Source organism: Mauremys mutica, chromosome 2, assembly GCF_020497125.1.
Source record: "Mauremys mutica isolate MM-2020 ecotype Southern chromosome 2, ASM2049712v1, whole genome shotgun sequence".
Taxonomy (NCBI): domain Eukaryota; kingdom Metazoa; phylum Chordata; order Testudines; family Geoemydidae; genus Mauremys; species Mauremys mutica.
This window is the reverse complement of record NC_059073.1, coordinates 288,019,079-288,040,717: the sequence shown is the minus strand read 5'-3', so window position 1 is coordinate 288,040,717 and position 21,639 is coordinate 288,019,079. Positions and strand designations below refer to the sequence as shown.

At 40.9% G+C, this 21,639-nt stretch overlaps 1 protein-coding gene across 1 annotated transcript in view; it reads left to right on the top strand.

The window, feature by feature from the left end:
- OBSCN (obscurin, cytoskeletal calmodulin and titin-interacting RhoGEF) overlaps nucleotides 1-21,639 on the top strand; it is a 301,099-nt gene that overhangs the window by 231,318 nt on the left and 48,142 nt on the right. The window contains 7 exon segments of the mRNA XM_045004158.1: nucleotides 1,823-1,936; nucleotides 2,968-3,135; nucleotides 3,418-3,520; nucleotides 4,034-4,163; nucleotides 4,756-4,861; nucleotides 13,704-13,746; nucleotides 16,428-17,889. Of these exon segments, the coding sequence (XP_044860093.1) occupies nucleotides 1,823-1,936; nucleotides 2,968-3,135; nucleotides 3,418-3,520; nucleotides 4,034-4,163; nucleotides 4,756-4,861; nucleotides 13,704-13,746; nucleotides 16,428-17,889 (2,126 nt within the window).

Here is a 21,639-nt window from a genome sequence, read left to right as displayed (position 1 = left end):
TTCACAAGAAAGCCGGGCAACTAGGGTCCCGCTGCCCCCGGCTCTCTTGGGCAGCTGGACTCCACTCCAGCTGGGAGCCAGGCAGCCTTGTCAATGTCAGGGCTCCCTGCGCCGTGACATTGACATGGCTGCCCTGCTCCTGGCTGGGAGCAGGGGGAGAGGGGTGGGTGAGAAGCCAGGACGGCTGGACCCTTCTCCCCTTCTCCACTCCCAGGTCCCCACTGGGAACAGGGAGCAGAGGGGTGGGGGACAGCCCTCCAGGAGCCTGTGGGGGGCTGCCAGGCTCCCAGCAGGGAGCTGCCAGCAGAGCTGAGACCGGGCTCTCAGCTCCCCACTCTGCCCCTCTTAGGTTGGTGGACGGGCTCCTGGTGAGGATGCACATCACTGACCCAAGGAGGGTAGTTTGAACATAATAATTCACAGGTGTCAGACTTTAAGCTGCCTGTTTGCTGTATACCATTAGGTAAATAGCACAAAGCACTCCATAGTGGGCCGAATTCTCATTTACACATAGGCCACTTTGCACTGCTCAGGTAGTGTAAAGGAGCCTTCAACGGGGTGTAAATTACATTTACACTCACTTTAATGCCCTTTTGGTGTAAATGAGAAGCAGGCCCAGTGTGTTCTAGGCAACAACTCTGCATTGGCAATGGGGGATTAGCTGGCACCTAATAATAGAACAGTAAATCTGTAGGCTGTAAGTCGACCTAATATGAGACCTCAGACTTATTTTTTTAGTGTAGACATACCGTAAGTTTAAGGGTTTCAGTTCAGTCCTTGCCCATAATAACCAGATGTAATAAATAATTTGGTGGGGGAATACAGCTGCTAAAACCTCTATAACAAAGACTAAAAATTAGCAATAGAAATATATCTGGGACACCTGATCCCAACCAGCCCCTGCTGTTGATTTCAAACGGGTTATAGGCATTTAACCGAGAACAAAATTTGGTGAAAAGGGCCCAAACATGCACCAATCAAATCTGTGGGTATTTTGATAATGATGTCAATGGGAGCCGAATCAGAACCTGATCCAAGGCCTATTGATGTCAATGGAAACACTCCCTTTGATTTCAGTGGGCTTTGAATGAGATCCCAAGTGTCCAGATTGCATTCACAAACTATGCGTAATTGCATGCAGTGGGTTTATAGCATATTTAGTAAGCTACTGAACGTGCACCTACACTTGCATATATTACAGATGGAGCCTAAGAAAATTTGGCTTCTATTTCTACTCCATTTGCACAGAAAACAAGGCTGGGTAATTTAACTTTTACTAATAACCTGTTCGTATAAAGTGAGACTTCCAAATTATTTTTATACGACTTCTTGATATACACAAAAGTCAAAACATAAAGTGTTTGAACAGTACTCAGTGCAGAATAAACTAGTGGGGAAAGAAGCAGGAATCCATTTTGGGTGCTCAGCATTTTCTGAAAACCAGGATCCTTTAAGGTGTCTCACATTGGGCAGCCAAAACTGGAAGTGCCCAGAACCACTAGTCAGTTTTGAAAAATCTTGGCCTAAGGAACTGCCAAGGCTATAGAGTGAGGCAGAGCGAGGGATAAAACTCAGCATTCCTGTCCCCCCAGGTCTAAAATCACTAGCCAACACACAGTGATCTCTGTTTATCCCCAAACAATGTGTAACGCCATGAAGTCATTAGAACCTGTTGGTTAATGAACTCTCCATTTCAGGTATCCCATGTTGAAACTTCAAGGTTTGCAAAAATCGGCTGTCCTGCGTGTCCTTTTTCTTCATTGCGTTAGTCATTCTTCAGACAGAACCACTAAAAATGCCTAATAAATCTCTTTTCTTTCAGTTCCTCCGTATTTTGAGGAAGAACTGGCTGACTGTACAGCTGAGCTGGGCGAAACTGTCAAATTGGCTTGCAAAGTAACAGGCGCTCCTACGCCAGTAGTCGCTTGGTATAAAGGTATAGTCAGCATCGTGTTGTCATGAGAGACACACTCCTAGTTTACACAGCACTCACACTGCTCCATACCAGCTTCTTGGTAGCTGATCATTTAACTGAATCACATGTTTTCCCAGCAACATTATAATTACAGGTTTCAGAGGGGCAGCCATGTTAGTTTGTATCAGCAAAAACAACAAGGAGTCCTTGTGGCACCTTAGAGACTAACAAATTTAGTTGGGCAAAAGCTTTCGTGGGCTAGAACCCACTTCATCAGATGCATGGAATGGAAAATACAAAGGCGGGTATAAATACACAGCACATGAAAAGATGGGAGTTGCCATACCGAGTGGGGGGCTCAGTGCTAACGAGCCAGTTCAATTAAGGTGGAAGTGGGCTATTCTCAACAGCTGACAAGAAGGGGTGAATACCAAGGGAGGAAAAATCACTTTTGTAGTGCTAACGAGGCACATCTAATGAAGGGTGGCCCATTTGAAACAGTTGACAAGAAGGTGTGAGTACTGATATTGTTTTTATTATAATTACAGTTTTTACTTGCAGTGAAAACATCTTTGCTGAAAGTTCACACCCGATACAAAGCTGTTTCATGTGCCTCTCAGTGCATTTAAGTCTTTTCCTTTTACAACACACCATAATCAGCAAGATCCCTCACCACACAGGACAGACTTCGGGAGAGTTTTCGTGTTTACATGAGGACAAAGCATGGCAGGTGATGAGCACCTGCAGTGCCCATTGAGATCAGGATTTCGCTCACGGTGGAGACAGTGTCTCCTTGGCTGTGTTCCCAGGGTGCATTGCAGAGAAGGAACATGAAGAGCTCATTCTTCAGCTATTCTGACCTTATGCAATGTGCAGCTGTTTTTAGAGAGGCAAATACAGCTCTAAGCCCCTACCTCCATCCTTTTCCCAATCCTGGGGATAGCCAGGGTCCAAGGTGGAAGAAAAGGGTGCATTTCCCAAACAGAGGATGTAAACTGGTACTAAACTGATGCTGCGTTTAATGAGGGATTTTTCTTTCTTTTATTTTTAAGATGGCAAACCAGTGGAGATGGATCCCCATCACATTATAATAGAAGATCCTGATGGTTCCTGCACATTGATCCTGGACACTCTGACGGGTATTGACTCAGGACAGTACATGTGCTTTGCCACCAGTCCGGCTGGTAATGCCAGTACACTCGGAAAGATCCTTGTTCAAGGTAAAGTCCTATACAGATACATTGTTTTAAAGTACTAGTCACCACTTCCCTGCTGTTTAATATACTAGGTATGTGCATTAAAACACGCAGGCAGTTCTGCATTACATTCCTGGCGTGTCCTCTTTGAAGCTCCCTCTGATAGCTTAGGAATAGTGAATCAGAAAGTCAAATCTCTTTGTTGGTTGCACTCTGCTACCAATGGGAGTGATCCAGTCAAGCCACAGACCTGTGTTGTATGTTTTGACTGCTGTCGTGTTTCTTAAGTTTATTCTTATTTTCTAGTGCCGCCGAGGTTTGTGAACAAGGTTAGAAATGCTTATTACGTTGAAGACGAAGATGCTCAGTTTACCTGCATCATTGAAGGAGCACCTTCTCCTCAGATCAGGTCAGTTCTTGAAGTTATTTCTTGACAGAAGCCAAATGTTTGGGTGGTTTCCTCATGCAATTTATTGTAGCAATTGTGCGAGAGGGAAAAACCTGCAAATAACAATTGATGTGGGACTCTATCAGATGTAATGTGCTGATGTATATTTTGGGGTTCCTTTAACTGTCCTCACCCAGCATGCATTCACTTCACCAACCAAGTGTTCTGGGCAGTCCATCATGACATTCTCTCTAGCAGTGGAAAGCTCAGGACAGCATCCTCTGAAGACTGGCAGTGCTGCTCTATGCATTGGCTTGACGCGTTTCATGAGTAAGACTGTTTTTCCACAGGGGATGAGTGTGCTCCCTCCACAGTGATTCACATCCCTGAAAAATGCAGAAAGCGTGAGGCCCAGCTGGGACCTAAACTTGTATCTCCCACCTGGGAGTGCGTTGCTCTGCCCACTGGGTTGATGGGCGAGTGACTCATTGAAATGTCACATTTTGCCTTAGACTCGCTATTTTCCGTGCACAGGTGGTATAAAGATGGTGCCCTGCTGACAGACGTCAATAAATACCAGACTTTCAGTGAGCCCCGGAGCGGCGTGGTCGTCTTGGTGATAAAAAATGCTTCTAAGGAGGACATAGGACACTATGAGTGTGAAGTAAGTTCAAACAGATTTCAGCTGCTGCTGTTTGGCTCATCATAATTTAAGAATTTCTTCTCTCTGGGGACAGATTTTGAGTGTTATTGGATCTGAAGCGTTACATGCAACGTACCAAGAAGCTCAAAATAAAGGCGGGATGGGCCCAACTGTTTGGGGATACGCTGATCTGAGGTTTTGGTTCATCAAATAATAGCAAAATGAGGCAGTTTGGAAAGCAGAGTCAGAGCTGAGTTTAGATTCCAAATCAACTACTCAATTTCAACTACTTGAAAAGAGAAATTGCCCTTCATTTTTTGTAGTAAGTCAGTAGTAAATCCTTAGTAGTAAAGTAGTAACATAAATTGCACTGATTTGAGATGTGCACACTCAAGGGATCTGCTTCATGACTATATTTCCCAAGGGCCAGATTCTTCTACGGCTGGATTCAGCTAACTTCTGTTGAAGTTACTTGAATCTTGCCCCTTGGATTCAGTTGAGCCATTTATTCAGTCCTGTATTGTACATATGGCCTTGGCTGCAGCAGGGTAAAGTGGGGATTGACTGTATAAAAGTATCCTACATTTTACGGATATTGCTTGCTTCTTGTTAGCTGATGAACAGATTAGGCACAGCCAGGAGTGGAGCGGATCTTTGCCAGCAGAGTGCAGCATTACTGGCCCAGGAGAAGAGAGGAGACCAAGCCATTACTATAGAAGGTATGACCCTTTGCCAGCTCTGTAAGTATACCATTGAATTACCCTAAAGTCATCTTCTTGAGGGTTGAATATATTTGCCATCTTATCATACAGTCTTATTCATGTTGATTGTCAGCGTACATGTGTCTGTATGTCCATGTATGTGTGTATGCGTATACTGCAGATCATATATACCCATCACGTACTTAGTTGATTTCCAAACTGATGAAATCAATGAATTATCTTATTATATAACGTTTATGGAATACATTAAATGGCAAAGTAGGAGCAAGCCAGGGGTTTATTTTGCTGCCACTGATTCTGGTGATTTTTTTATTCTTTCCATTTGAACTAGCAATAGTGGTGCTAGTCTAGAGGCAGAATGTGATATGAGCTACACCGAGGAAAGACAGGGCTCAGTAACTAAACCCCAGCAGAAATACACTGGCCTCCTAAAATGACACATGAGAATATGTGGAATTACCAAAGAAATACATCTGATGGATCAGCTGGGTTTCCAAGCACATGTGCGAATAGCTATTAATATACCTGTTATCAAGTGATACATTGATATTAAACATCACATGTTCATGGAATCCATTCCTTTTTTAGGAGTTTTTTGGTTTGTTTATTTAACTTAAGTTGGTAAGAACTCCAGTGGAGAGGTCTTTCTCTTCATTTCTTAAGAGGGCTGCTGCCCTAAGTTATCTTGTTCTTTGAATTATTTCTACCAGAAATATATAAAGAATACAAACTACACCCTTCATAACTGTGCTTAGGCAGCACTGAATGTCAGAGGTTTGCAAACAGCTACGGAACTTACTTTCTCCTTCCAGTGATTGTGCATAGATACATTCCACCGTAGCTGTCTGTGCATCTGGTGCACTCAAGTTGGAGACTTTTGCCAGCAGTACCACCAGAGGGCGCATGCCCCCTGCTTCCCTCATGCTCAGAGCTGACGGCATAAAAGGGGCATGGCCGCTGCCTCCCTCCGAGTTCCTTCTGTGGCGAGAGTTGGGAGTTCCCTGTGGCTCTTTAGCTTCAGTTAACCGATTTCTAGAAAGAGATTTCGCTAAATGTATATGGTTCTAATGATAGTTTAGGCTTAAGACAGTTTAGTATAGTTTAGTTTATTAGATAGTTAGTTCTTTCATTTGGGGGTTTAGTATGGAGAAATCCCCAGGATTCAAACAATGTGCCATATGCAGGCATAAAAGCTGGAACTAGGAGTACTGGGGGTGCTGCCGCACCCCCTGGCGACTTGAAGTGGTTTCCATTATATACAGGGTTTACAATTTGGTTCAATGGCTCTCAGTACCCCCACTATAAAAATTGTTCCAGCACCCTGTTTGCAGGGCTGTAATCCTTGTTACAGAAGAGCACTAGAGAAGAGAGAGAGAAACATGGGAGGAAGGCAAGAAACTCGCCATCTGGAGTCATCCTCCTGGAGCCTACCATTTCTTGAGGACGACACACTGCCTGTGGCCAGAGAAATGAGCAGCCCCTGAAAATCTTGTCTCTCTCATAGCCACAGTTAGTCAGGAACTTTTTCTTACAAACCCAGCCCCAGCTAATGAGGCATCTCTGTCTGGAATATTCAGTAACAGACCAGCCTGAACAAGTGCAGGAAGTTCTGCCTCAGAGCAGGCCACAGCCTGGGCTCTGTCATGGATGCCTTCCTTCTTCCCTGGTCGAGCCATCTGCTGTATGCATTGCCTCCAGTCCTTCTCATTTTGAGGGTGATCAGGAAACTAAAAAGAGACAAGACAACCATAATCTTTGTAGCGCCGGCCTGGCCAAGATAGTACTGGTTCATGTACCTACACCGACTCTCCATTCGGTCACTCATAACTTTACCCCTTGTTGACAATCTCCTGTCTCAAAACCAATGTCTCTGCATCCCAACTGGCAATCTCTCCGCCTCACCGCATGGATGATCTCTGGTCGAGTAACCATGAGAGATTATGCTCCTGAGATGTCCCCGCGATCTTGGTAAGCCACAGAATGGATTCCACCTGAGTGATCTATGCAGTGAAATGGAAAAGGTTTTTGATCTGGGCAGAATCTCACCATTTATCACCAAATCTCACAGTGGTTAGACAGATAGTGGACTACCTACTACATCTAAATTTTTCTGGCCTCTCAGTTCATCGAGAGTCCATCTGGCATCTGTCTGTGCAGTACACTTTGTAGCGGATGACTTTTCTATCTTCTTGCATCTCTTGGCTTCCAGATTTCTAAAGGGTGTTGTTAATGTGCACCTTCTCATGTCCGATCTGGTACCTTTGTGGGATCTGAATCTAGTTCTGACCCATTTAATGGGTCCCCCCTTTGAACCTCTGGCAACATCATCCCTGTCACTATTATCAGTGAAAACAGCATTCTTGTTAGCAATTACTTCTTACTAGGAGAGTCTCAGTACTTCTAGCACTCTTAGCTGACCCTCCTCTCACAGTTTTCTGCAAAGATAAAGTTTCCCTTAGGCTGCACCCTACTTTTATGCCAAAGGTGGTATCAACCTTCTACTTTAATCAGATTATTCATTTCCCAATATTCTTCCTGAAACCTCATACTTTCAAGGCTGGTGAAAAGCTTCACACCTTAGATGTTTGTAGGGTTTTGGCATTTTACATAGACCATACAAATCTTTCAGATCCTGCCCCAGAATCTTTGTAGCCTGTGGTGGAAGACTCAAGGGAGAATCAGTTGCAGCTCAGTGTATCTCACATTGGATTTCTGACTGCATCAATCTTTGCTTTGATCTTGCTACGGTCTCCTTTCCATGAAGGATAACTACACTCTACTGGGGCTCATTCCATTTCATCAGCCTTTTTAAGCAACATTCCTATATGGGACGTGCAAAGCAGCAACATGATCATGGGTACCTTCCTGAGAGGACGCCAGCATCGGCAACTTGGGGAGAAAAAATGGTTCCTTACCTGTACAGTAACTGTTGTTCTTCGAGATGTGTTGTGCACATATACATTCCATGACCTTCCCCGCTACTTCAGGAGTTAGATACATGGCAGTGCAAAGTAATGGAGAGGGAGATGATAGCTGTACGCCTGTGCTCTCTGCTCTGATCACACGAGAGTAGGGCCACTTGCATTGCTTAGTGGGACTGCTGGCAAAAGTCTCTGGCTCGAGTGCATTGGGCTCACATACAGCTATAAAGGAATGTATATGTGCCCAACACATCTCGACGAACAAGAGTCACAGGTAAGTAAGCACTTTTTCACATCACTGGCATTTGAGTATTGCCAACACTCAGGATTTCAATGCAGGCCATGACTGGGAGAAAGCGTACTCTCGACAATTCCATTTGCCTTGAAGCTAGTGTTAATGTTGGGAGTCAGAAACCATAGGCTACCCAGATTAGTGTCCAGGCCTATCATTTATTTAGCCTGTTTGGAATCAGTATATGTTTCTAATGACCTAGAAAAGTTAGAATTTATTCATTAGTTCCCCTAAGCTTCTGAATCCTTATAGAAACCCAGGTAATCTCATACATACTCACATAATTATTTTCCTCTGCTTTATGCTTACTTCCTTTGTGGCCTTGTATTATGGTGATCAAATCATTGAGGACTGCAGGGGAGAACTTTATTGGGATTATCGATATCATAACTTAATCGGCTGGAGGGGTGCTGTTTCCATAATATGCCCTACTCAGGGAGTGAATGTGTTGAACCCAGAATGCTGATAAAAATGTACAAAACACCACCAGAGTGGCATATCTTGGTGCATTTACCTTGTAGGAGGCTAACCTGCAATTTATTAACATTTAAAGCAAATTAGAGGAAAATGTTATAATAAAAAGTAAGAATTACAAAACTGCACTAAAAGTGTTGTTTAGTTTATAGCATTGTAAGCATTTAAATTCACCTGGGAATTACTCATGTTTTTATATCATACATTTGTATAGTTCATATAAAATACTTTTTTTTTGGTGGCGTTGATTGAAGAAATCTAACACGGCAATTGCCTGGGAGCACCACAAGTACCATGAAATAAAACAATGTGTTGTTTAAACTGGAGAGATACTCGTTGTGACTAGTGGTTATTGAGTTCAAACCAGCATTGTCGACAGAAATAAGGTCCCAATCCAACTCCAGTTAGTCAGTGAAAGATGGGTCAGGGCCTTCCGGAGCAAAATGTTAAAATGAGCCAAAGTCATCCCTGTAATATCTTCATTGCATTCGATGGAGTTGCACCAAAGATGAATTTGGCCTAATACATATAACTGAGGAAAGAACTACTGGTTATATAACATCCAATAATCTATCTGGATATATCTGCTGGGAAGCCAGGCTCCCCTGGCAAAGAACAGAAGGACAGACAGACTTGATGAGAGCCATCTCTTTCCATCCTTATGATTCTGCGTATTGGTGGCAATGTTATTGTTTGTGACTTCAGCAGGAAGATAAGCTATCACAGTGTGATATTATTACACTGGAGACCAGGCACTGGGCCTGGTCCACTCCCACACACTAGCACTGTTTCTAAGAGTTTTACCTATTTTAATAGTTGTTTGCAGTTGGCTGTATGGTGTGATTGTTGCCAGTTCTTCCTGTGACTCTCACAGAAACTTTTGTTGCCATTGTTTTTTTCCTTGCCTTTCTGTACTGTTACATCTGTTTATTTCACTGAGCCAAACATTGTTTATTACTCACAGTATTAAATTAGTAAATCCTGTTGTGCACAATTAGCAATCCAGGCACCAAGCCTGTGATGTGTAGGGTTAAATTCTGCCCTCAGTTAGCACCTGGCCACTGCATTGAAGTCAACTGAGAACTGATTTAAAAACAGAAATCCAAATTCAGGAAGAATTTAAGGACTTCCACACAATTATTTGTAGGGTTAAAATGAGAGAGAGAGAGAGAGAGAGAACCTTTCTATTTGAGTTCAAGTTGAATATCTGCTTTGCAACCAAACTCCTTGCTGCTTAATTTAGATGTCGCAAATCTTTAAAGACATGCGGATTCGCCATGGCTCTAGCTTTCATGTTTAACATCGTAATACCGCAAACTATTCAACCCAGGTTCACTAACTTGCAATCAGCTCACTTTTAAAAACAAAACTGCAACATTTCTGAAAGTTATTGAATTCCCATCATCTCTGACTGGCGTGGTACAGACTAGGAGATGACAAATTGAAAGCTTTTTATTAGCAGGCATAATCATAAGCACAAGTGGAAATAAGCAAGATTTTGCAGAAGAGTGAACACTGAGATGGAGCGTGTTTATAGCAGGGAAATGGGAATCTGGATTCCTGGGTTCCAGTCTTACCTCTGCCACTGGCTCCATGCAAGACCTTTGGCAAGTTACTTAATCACTCTGTGCCTCAGTTTACCTGGTAATACCTGTCTCACAGAATAATGTTAAGTGTTCTGAGATTCTCAAAGGCAAAATAGCTGTAGAAGTACAAAGTATTTTTAGTTCTGTTTTTCCCACTGACCTGCCCAAGAGCTAAAGAATGTGGGTTTGCTCCCTAGACTTTTTAATAGTTCCATTTTTAGGGTGAAGGTCAGGATATTTTTTTTTCATTGTTCTCTTATGATTAATTTACTATTATTATTGATGTTTATTTTTAGTTTCGGGCTGGCAATGTGTTCAGCACTGTACCTTGCACAAGAACATCTCAGTCATAGCAAACGCACAGTATTGTTTCCAAGTAAAGGCTTCTAAAGCTATAACTTTGCTTTTCCAACCCCGGCTGGTTTTCTTTAGAGAAAAAGTACAATATTTGTATTTCATACAAAGCAGTTTAGAAAATTCTGTTCTGTTTGTGAATTGTCTGCAGTGTAATTAGATTTAACAGTTGGTAGATTTGTAAAAAACAAAAAAATAACGAGTAGCATTGTGTATTAATTGGTAAAATTAGCACCAAGGATCAGGAAAATTCAGTAATCATCTTTCTTGATATACAGGCTCAGTGCATCCTGCACAATGGAATATTATGGTTTTCAGAGGGGGACAAGGTGGAATTTACAGATTGTAATAAAAATCACGTTGGAAATCATATTTCCTGCATCTCAAAATTATGAGGGTTCTATTTGCCTTCAAACACATTCTTATAATCCTTTCATAATGCGTGAGCTGTTGGTTTAACATATTAACAAAAACGTAGAGTCGTTGGCTGAACCTAATGCTTAGAGCTGTTAATCTGCTTATCCAGATCTCCTGCTTTGCAAAGCTGTTTTTCTAAAATGCTACAAAAAAGTTGAAATGATAAATCCTACAAATAGTACTGATGCAGGAATGTTCCCGAATGCCCTCATCCTACTTTCATGTGGTTCTAGCCTTCATATGGGATTGCTTCAAACCTATCAGACCTCGGAGAGTCTATATAAACTGCCATGCACTAAATTAAAGTTTTAATTTAAATATTTAGGGCCCCTGTACCCCATTTAATTTATGATTGGCGCTCTTGTGCCCAGTCCTGCAGAACTTTTGTATACAGAATCTCCATTGACACCAGTTGGGAGTTATGCAGAACGACCGGGACTGTTGTCAGTTGGAAGGAGTGCAAGATCAGACATTGATAATGGGAATTGTGTGCAAGGCCAGAGAACAGTGTATTTAGGCTTGGCAGTGTATTAATTTAGGTTTAATAAGGTGCAGTTCAATAAAATACCAGTTACTAATGACACATATTTATTGATATTTCCTAACTGAACATTTGATACAGTTCTTTTCTGCTAGACAATTTTGGATACTCATTATATACATTTTTAACGATCAACTAGTATTCAACATACAGTAATTGTTAAAAGAACCTCATAAAATATATTTATTTAGAATAATTGAATCATAGAAAATCAGGGTTGTAAGGGACCTCAGGAGGTCGTCTAGTCCAACCTCCCTGCTTTACATCGTATATCTATTGCACACTAATTAATCTTCATAAATATATTGGACCTGATTCTCATTTGCTTACTTTGGTTTAAACCAGGAGTAACCCCATTGGAATTAGAAGAATAGGTCCCAGCTGGAGGAGTATTTCTATTAGTTTGTTATATCCAGATTGTTTATCTATTTGGGAATCTTGACTTAAAGGGTTCATGATTCTATGAACATGTCTAACCTGGATGCAAAAGCAAAATACTGTTTATGGGCCCAGTCCAACTTCCAAGTAAAGCAAATTTTAAATAGTTTCAGAAGTTTTCCAAGTTACTAATGAAATATATATCTAGGCTTAAAATTGTATTTAATTTTGAAGACAAAATATTTGAAAATAATTTCTTCCTATATTTAATAGCTACAGTCCAAGTTCTAGATTCTAGTCCAAAACTGGTCTCATTTAAACCAGTGTAAATGTAGTGTAACTCCATTGACATTAATGAAAAAAATCTGGGTTTACATAGGTGTTACTGAGAGCAGAATCTGGCCGTCTGTTTGCCTAACAGAAACTGGAAGACAGCAAGGAACAGCCACGTGCTCTTTTTTTTTTAGGCATTTGTAAAACTAGCACTTGAGCAGAGAAAACGTAGAATATTGACATCAACTTCTGTACAAAATTCTCATTCACCTCAATGGGATTTCCATACTTAGCTCAATGGCAGGATAGGGCCCTTGTAAATTAAGTGAAGGTGAAATTAAATTTCAAATATCTTGTCTTATAATTTAAATATATTTTGAATTTTTTAGTCTATAGATGTGTTGGTGACCATTTAAAGAATCGGGATTTGCTAAAAGATGTATCAGATTAGATTCCCCCCCTGTATTTTGAACAGGAACTATCTGTGATATCTCTGTGATTTTTGGACAGCAGCCATTGTTACTATACAGATAATGGCTTGGGACAATAAACAGCTTTCTTTGGAAAAACAACAATGAAAATTTTGCAGTTCACTTTTAAAGTGTTTTTTAAATTATGCAAACTAAATAATAATAATACTGGAGCTTATTTGCTTTATTAAGCTGGTTGCTGGAAATATAATTCAAAGAAAAAGCCTTTTAGAAGCTCACTAACTTGTCACTGAACAAAGAGTGGGGCTTGGGGTCTTGTTTTGCAAAATCCCACTTATAGTTCTGAGTGCATTAAATACAGGCTAGTTCATATGGCGTCATGATGCTGTACCAACAGAGTGATAGAGAAAATGATGAAAATCTCTACTAGCTTTTGAAACGCTATACCTCTTTGCTTTTCCTTTTTTATTAGATCTCTAACTTAAAAAAATCTTTGATTAATTGATCCTACCTGAAATCTTTATGTAGTCACCTCTAAAGCAGTATTTTATATTAGGGGGCATAGATAGAGAGCTATACAGAGTTAATATGCATGAATGGAGCAGACATATGCATACTGTAGGCATATAGATGGACTCTGATTTTGAGGGATTTTTTGTGCTAGTTTTCTATAATGATTTTTTTTTTCATTTTGATAAGCTTGGATCTTGAATCCAGTTTGCAGAACCCTGCAAACTGACTGATTATTTAGTCCAGGAAACTCCTTTTCCAGAAACATGACAATCATAGGTTAAAGGATTCTAGCTCTGCTGAATATTCCCTACAGAGACATATTTCGATCTCTCACATGGTATCTTGCAGAAGTTTTGATTTTCCAAAGACAAATGCCAGGATATCAAGGTGGAAAAAACAGTTCCTTTCGTTTTATAACATTGTCTCCATAAGAATCCACATCAGCTCAAAACCATTCCTTGCATAGGCAACATTGGGACTCCCCAGTACTGACCAGAGACGCTAAGGATAACACTGCAGATAACCACAGAAAGCATGGATGGGATGATACATGTGTTTTTTCACTCAAGTTTCTCTTGATTAACTTAACAAAGTTAATTTAATCATTTCAGCTTTTGCCTTTCTTTAACCCCATGCTGTTCATACTGTTTTCTTTGTAGTCACTGAACAAGAGACTAAAGTGCCCAAGAAAACCATCATCATGTAAGTGCTTTTTTTTTTTAACAGTCATGTTTTGACTTGCTGCCTATGCATGATCCAATAACAAGCCTGTGTTTATTGGCTGTGCAAGTGTGTTCATTCCCATCCCATCCGATTTCTTGGTATTTTGTGTTATAAAATGTACCAACCTGAAAAATGTTTCCATCCCCCTCAAAAAGCAGGAACACTAGCGTTTAGACTCAGTCTGGGCCAAATTCTTCCTTCAGCTATATGAGCACAGATCCTGCTGATGTCAATGGAAATTGCACATGAGTTTGAGAAGGTAGAATCTGGCTCAATAAGATGAGATGTGACATGATTAGAAGCAAGCTCATGGCTTGGACATGAAAGCAGATACTAGTAATTGAATTCTTTGTACCCTTGTTAATGCCACCTTTTACTTGTTTTATTATTCTTGTATATTCTTATAATCGTCTATTCATTTATATAGCACATTGAGTACCAATGGCTCCATGTAGGTGTGTAAGACAACAGGTCCGGGCACCTAAGAGTTTTCAGACTAAATAGCCAATAGACAGACATGGGTAAAGTGGGGAAGAGGTGCTGCCTTTTGCTGTTTTCCTTTGACCTCAGTGGCAGCTAGATTGGGCTCTTTGGGCCGTGGTGCTAAAGTTTTACTTCTGCAAGGAGCAGAACCCCTAGCATTACTGTCCGTACCAAATGGTCATGTGCCATGTGTGAAATACCAGTGGGTTAGCTAGAGATTATCCAAGACACAGTTTTAGATAACAGATTCAGAAGTAGCCCAAGAAAAGGAGTCCTTGTTGCTCTTCCAGGGATTGCTCGGCGTCAGGCCATGCAACAGTTTAAAGTTTAAAGCTTTTACCTTTGTGATCCTCTGCTGCAATATATCAGCAGACAGAAGGACAAAGCATTTTGTTTTGGATTTCTTCTGGTTCATCTGGTGATGTCAGCAATCTTGTTCTAGTTCTCTCCTTTTTAAATTGTCTTCTCATTCTCTCCAGCAGTAATACACTTTGTTAAATATTACTCCACCAACACAAAATGCCATTCAGTAAACTGATTACTAAGGTCCTGATAAGTAAATTCTACAGAGAATACTGAGTTAAACCTCTGAGGGCTTGACCCAATGCTTAATGAAGCCTTCAATGGGAGATGAGTCATGCCCTAAGTATGTATCTATGAGGATGGCAATGTTCAAACTTTACCAACATAGAGCAAGTTAATGCATAAATTTGTGACAGCAGGCCCATCTTGCTATAGACTGAGGCGTGGAACTGCCCTGTGTAGCTGGGGAGTGAGGCTAAAAATATGAATTCATACTCATTCCTTCCTGGGTCCAGTCCTCTTTATTTATCTTTCAGTTGCTTCCCTTTCGGCCTCTGGCTCTGTGCTAGAGGCTGTATCTCAATGAAAAACAAACTTGGCTTTGTCTCGCCTGTTTCCTCTGGACCAGCCACCTCTAAATTTGGGGCTGAAACTCTTTAAACCCAGGCGGTTGTGCTATTTGAAATGTACATTTTTACATGTGGCTTTCCTTGTGGCTTTTTCAATGTTATGTCTACAGGAAAAAGTCAGGGGAAAAGGACTGATTTGTTTGAGAAGTCTGGGGGAAGCTGATATTTATCCCACTCTGTACTGCAGCATGTTTAAGGTCAAATTCTGCCCTGGGATAGGTGCATCCCATTGACATCACTGTGTATGTATCCAACTGCAGATAATATAGACCTCAGTGTGCAGAAGTCCCTGTTGTTCTGAGCACCTCACCATACCTACCGCAAAGCCGATAAATTATTCTGAGAAATAGTGAACATGCATTATGGGCCTGATCCTGTACTTCATAGGTAAAACTCACACTGAGGGTAGGATCAGGTTTCGTGCAGTATGCTAGCCAATCATCATTTTTACTGTAAAAATAAAGAGAAAAATAAATGCACGCACACACACACAGCAAGTGGGAATACTAATGTCTTGGCATGAATAGCTTCTTCAGAAAATATTTCAACTGTCTTTCCTTTCCTTGGCTTCCCCCGTGTGCTTAATGATCTTCTAACACTGCTTTTGTGTGTGTGAAAATGCAGATCTGTGATCCATGCTGTTGATTGATAGGTAAACAAACCCTTTCTTTGTGACCATTCATTTTAAGCTACAAAAAGAGAGAATATGTTTATAAATAAGAGGTGAATTCCTGACCCTGTTGAAGTCAGTGGGATTTTTGTCATTGACTTCACTGGCTCCAGGATTTCACCCAAGGAGACTGGATCAGGGAGAATGGGTTGAACTCCTTGAGTGTCTTTGGGATCTTTGGATGAAACTGCTATATGACTGCAAAGTAACACTGTTACTGTTCTAAGAAAATCATTGATACTAGTCAGTGAAGCAGCATGCAATGTAGCAGGCATCTAAAAGAGAGCTCCTTAGCTGGACATACTCAATGTGCTTCTGTGCACTCCAAGTGTGAATGGATTTGGAAACCATTTGGATGGGACAGTGCAGAGCTCTCTCGACAGAAAACCTGATTCTGAAAGTGAGTTGAGTATGTGTGTGTCCCTCTGAAACTTAAATGCTCACAAAACTGGGTGCTCACAAAACTAACTCCACCTTGGTGGCTTTGTCCACAATGGGTGTATGCTGAGGGAGTGTGGATCCCAGAATGATTTTTTGCTTCATGCAAACTCCATTTCAATCATTTTTGTCATCAGAGAGGAAACGATAACAACTGTGGTGAAGACCCCAAGGCAAAAGCGAAAGACGTCTCCCGCCCGTCCTCCTTCAGGTTACTCTCTCTCCCGCTCTCCAAGATCAGAGCTGCTGACCCCCGAGCCAGTTTATGTGACAAAGGTCAGGCAACCTATACACAGGCATGAGCCGGAGGCCACGCGGAAGACTGTCATCCCTACGCTCTTTGTGACAGAGCCAGAGGACAGACAAGGAGCGGCAGCTAGAGCTGTTGTCGTAGAAACCAAGGTGGAAGAACAAAAACCCAAATGGGTCGAAGTGGAGGAAATAATTGAATTCAAGGTGAAAAAATCACCCAAGCCTGCGAAGAAAAGAGGAGCTTCCCCAGCAAAGCCAGAAAAAGATGATTCGGGAGTACTGACATTCACTATGCCTGGCCCAAGACCTAGGCGTTCCTCTGAAGATGACCCAAACACAAACAACTCCAACAATAAATTAGTGGAGCAAGCCAAGTCTTCCCTGCCTAGAGACAGTCTTTCAGATGTCGACATCCCGACCCTTGCATATGGAGCTGACCAGGAAGGAGCTCCAGTCAACAGTGAAGAAGACAGAAGTTCTCAGTGTGGGTCTGAACAGTTAGGAAGTAGTTCATTCATTGACTATGGGACTGACGGAAAGAGCTGCATGCAGGAAGCAAGCAATGATAATGTTTCAGAAGATACTTCCCCACTGCTTGCCTGTGTGGGTGAACCCTTTGTCTTTAGCTTGGAGACAGCTGATACAGCTGAGCCTGACCTTCCACCTTCACCGGTGAGCCGAGGGGGTAAGGAAGAAGCTGATGAGTTAGATAAGTCTTGGACTGCTGAAGGGGGTGTACCTGACACAGTACAAGATGAGGATCTTCCAGAGGAAGATAGTGTTATAATTGGTGAGCCAGAGGAGCTAGAGACGGATGACATTGGCAACCGAGATCCCAAAATCCTGACCCACCATGGAAAAGTGCTAACTCTGGAAGACCTTGAAGATTACTTTCCTGAGGAAGGTGAGACCTATGGATGTGATGATCAGAACTATACAGAAGACAAACCCTGTGAGATCTCTGTGCTCCAGACAGAAATTAATGAACCGACGGTGGGGAAGCCTGTGTTGCTAAATCTCGGGAGACCTGTTGTTCCTAAACCAAGCCAAAGCTTTTTCAGCAAGTTCAAGGAGCACCGTCCTGAAGGAATGTTCATGACCACATCCAGAGTAACAGGAGTGCAGTCCGTGGGTCCATCTAACATTTCTTTCCATGTGAGTGAGACATGCACTGCAGCAGTCACCCCTGGTGTGCAGGCAGCAGCGGCAGCAGCCTCACCTGGACCTTCCTTCAAACTGAAACCGTCTTTCTGTACCGGAGTCCAGCTGTCAGCGGACAACGGACAGTCCAGCTTTAAAACTGAAGTTTCCACAAGAACCCTCAGCTATGGAACTGTCGGCGAGCCTGTTATGTTGCACATCAGCACGGAAGACCCCTCCCAAAGCTGAGCAGATACAAGCAGCATTCTTAAAATCAAATAAAAAAATACATAAACAAACAAACAAACCAAAACATTCTAGGGCGGGTGAAATTGGTGGTGAGAATTATAGGGAAACACCTAAAAGAAAAATACCTGAAGGAAAACGTATAGATCGTGATATGTAGAGCTTTTCCAGTCTTAAAGGGAACACTTCTATCAGTTCAGTTTATAATTGATCCTGGTGAAAGCATATCATTCCATAGAGAAGTGGTGAGAGGCAGGTTCAGTAAGTGACCTGCCTCTCCTACTTGTGACAAAAATATAAATAAGCAAGCACGTTTTTCTTCGAGAGTTTAAAAATTACTTCATCTCTCAGACTGTGAAGTCACTCAGTGGTGAGACGTTTAAGGTATCTCAGCTTGGCAATCCCTCCCAGCAATCAAGAAAAGGGAGGGTAGTTTCATGTAAGCATATCTTCTGTCACTGTACATGCCAGACAGCCAGCAAAATAGTTTGCACTGCTTTACGTTTACTAAATGCTGATGGGACAAATTAGCTCTACCAAAAATGTGTTCATAAACCTTTTAGAATGTGCAACCTGTTTAAATTATTATTATATATTTTCCAGAGAGTGAAACCGATAGAAGGTACTACACTTTTTAGGCAACACTACTGACTTATGATTTAAGAGACCGCTGAAACATTTTTGGTGAAATTCTGACCCTACCAAAGTCAATGGATAAACTCCCATTGACTTCAACAGAGCCCAGTCTCACCCCTTGAGTACAACTGTGTTCCACCTTTATTAAAAAAGGCCATCATTGTTAATCAACTACTTTTTGTTAATCTTTTAAGATGTATGCATTTCTATGGCTCTGCATTCTTTATTCAAGTTCAGTAATGCTATAAATCATCTAAATTATGATAGAGGTTTGCATTATCTAAACTTAAAAGAGTATTGATTAAAGGAATGGACAAGTTAATGCAATATCTATAATCCAGATTTAAAACGTGTAGAACCACAAATAAATTATTTCATAAATGAACAATTACTGTGTTAGTAGAATGGTTGATTATGTCTCCTGTACATGTTAATGGTTAAACTTCACCATTAGTGATTAAAGTTTCCTAATCTGCTAATGAAAATTTACCTATGAACCATACCAAAATTGCAGGAGTACTAATACAATTAAAACCCTCTTCAAGAAACAACTGTTTAAAGAATACATTTGACAGAAATTTTGTGGGGTTGTGCTTCAAGTTTTTTATGGGATTTTAACGAACTGTGCCATTTGAATACACTGCCAGTGCAAGATGTACCATTATACTGTAGCCACTTTGGTTTAGCTATGTTGCAGAGGTCACTCTTTATCATAGACCGGTCTGTTTCTCTAGAGCTTTGACACAGAGATCTCAAATGCATGATGGTGGCTAATCCAGTAAGGGTATAATTCTGCCAGGTGCTGAGTGCCTCTGAGAGGTCTTGAGCACTCTCAGCTATCACTAGCGTCAGTGAAAATTGATGTTGCATAGCACTTTCAGAAGGTGCTCAGTTCCTTGATAAGACTGAGTTCTTAGAGCTAGGTTCTTGTCCCACTTGAAGTCAGTTAAAGTTTGCCATTGTTCTCAATGGATATGTCTACACTGCAATTAGAAAGCCACCCCTGGCCTGTGCCAGCTGACTCAGGGTTCGGGCTAAGCAGCTGTTTAACTGCAGTGTAGACGTTCGGGCTTGCCCGAGCTCTGGGCCCCTCACAGACTTGTAGAACCTGGGCTCCAGCCAGAGCCTGAATATCGACACCACAGTTAAACATCCCGTCAGCCTGAACCCCACAAACCTGAGTCAGCTGTCCTGGGCCAGCCGTTAGTTTTTAAATGCAGTATAGACATACCAGTAGAACCAGGAATTGGCCCTGCGTGTCTGACATTGTCTATGTGACAGAAGATATGAGAAAAAGAAACAAAACCTTATGTAAGCTGAGTCACATGGTAATATTGCTAGAAAAAACAATAATTTTTATCTGTATGGTACAGACCAGGATGTTAGAAGAATGCTAAGAGACAGTTTGCTTGCTAATCATCTTAAAGAGGATTAAGTGAGTTTTCTCTTAGAACATCACATGCCAGTGTTTTCAGTCTTGATGTTACCTAACTAGATCATGTGAAACTTGATCCAGTGTTCTGCAGAGCACTGCCTAAGAAAAGGTACATCTAACTTTACAAAGGTGCCTTCACAAAAATTACGATTCTTGTTTAAAGAGCCGAACCTGGAACATGGGATGGCTAAAATCAGTTCAGTAATTTAATATTCTTTTTCATTTCAGTATCTAAAGGGTATATTTTGTACACAAACGTGCACTAAATTTTTGAAGTTTGAAAATTTCTCAGTGACTATAGGTGGTGAAAGAAATAAAACCTCTTTTATGGTACTATCATTTTTTCAATAACACCTCATTGGTTTATACTGTATATTTTATAATTAAGCTATACAATGGCTATATATTAGTTCTTCACTTATGAGAAATATTGCACTACTGTACATTGGAGAGTAACAGACATACAAGGGGAGAAAATATTTCTTAACTGAAAATATTTCTATTTTATTGGGCCATATTCTGATCTCACTTTCTCTGATGTAAATCCAAAATAACTCCACTGAAGTCAAACTTACACAGATGCAACTGTGAAAAGAATTTATCCCATAGCCATCTTTAAGCAGAAATAAAATAGATCTAGGTCTGTCAAGATATACAGTGGAATGTGGCATTATTAATTTTCTCTTGACCTGGTTTTTGCTTAGTAATGACTTTGTTAATGAAGTAGAGTTGCATTTCAAATGGTTGTAGCAAAGAAATCCTTATATTTCTGTTGATCAACCAAAAGTAAATAACATCTGTTTACATTTTCTTTGGAAATTTAAACAAAAAATATAAGTGAAAAAGGCATTAAAAAGCCTGTCACAGTACTCTATTTTTTAAAAAATGAAAAAAATATTAAGTCCTTTACGATTATTTTCAAAGTATTTTCCTAGAGGTTAAAAAGTATGCTTGTAAGTGATTTAAAATTTGTAGATAACTAAGGATATGTGTGGGGGTTTATTTCCTGTAGATGAAGACATAACACTATATTAAAATTAACACAAAGAATGTTTTACTGCAATTCCCACAGGCAAAGGGTGTGAAAAAGGTGGAAACTTCAGTTTGTTTGAGAGACAAAAAGCTAAAATAAATATAAGTCAAGATATGTTATTAGATGCTCTAGTGCATATCAATAAATGTCTTGCATCAGCTATCATTGATCTCACTTGCTTCTGTGCTTTTGTTTCTTCATGGTAACTGGTTCTCTCTTGAAGTTAATGAGAGTCCATGAACATCAGTTAGAGTTAGTTGTGACCCCAACTGCACTCATGTATTTCAGGGCTACTGCACTTGAGTTGCAAAAGTCCTGAAGTATTGCGAGAGAGCCTGTTTTAGGGAGATTTCCACCCAGTTTTGTGACGTGAAGAATTTTTGGGACCTTTGTGTCAGCATCTTGGGGGTTTCTCTGAGTTGAATTTGAGCTTCAGCATGTTTGAGCTACTGCCGTTCCTTATCAGGTTAAATGTACAGCGCACTGAAAGGGACACATCAGGTTTAAGGTTTACAATAAATAGTTCACGGTTTTACAATCGGGAAATAGAAGGTGCACTAAGAGTTTGTCTTCTCTGCCTTGTTAGCTCTGGTTACGTGCACTAGAG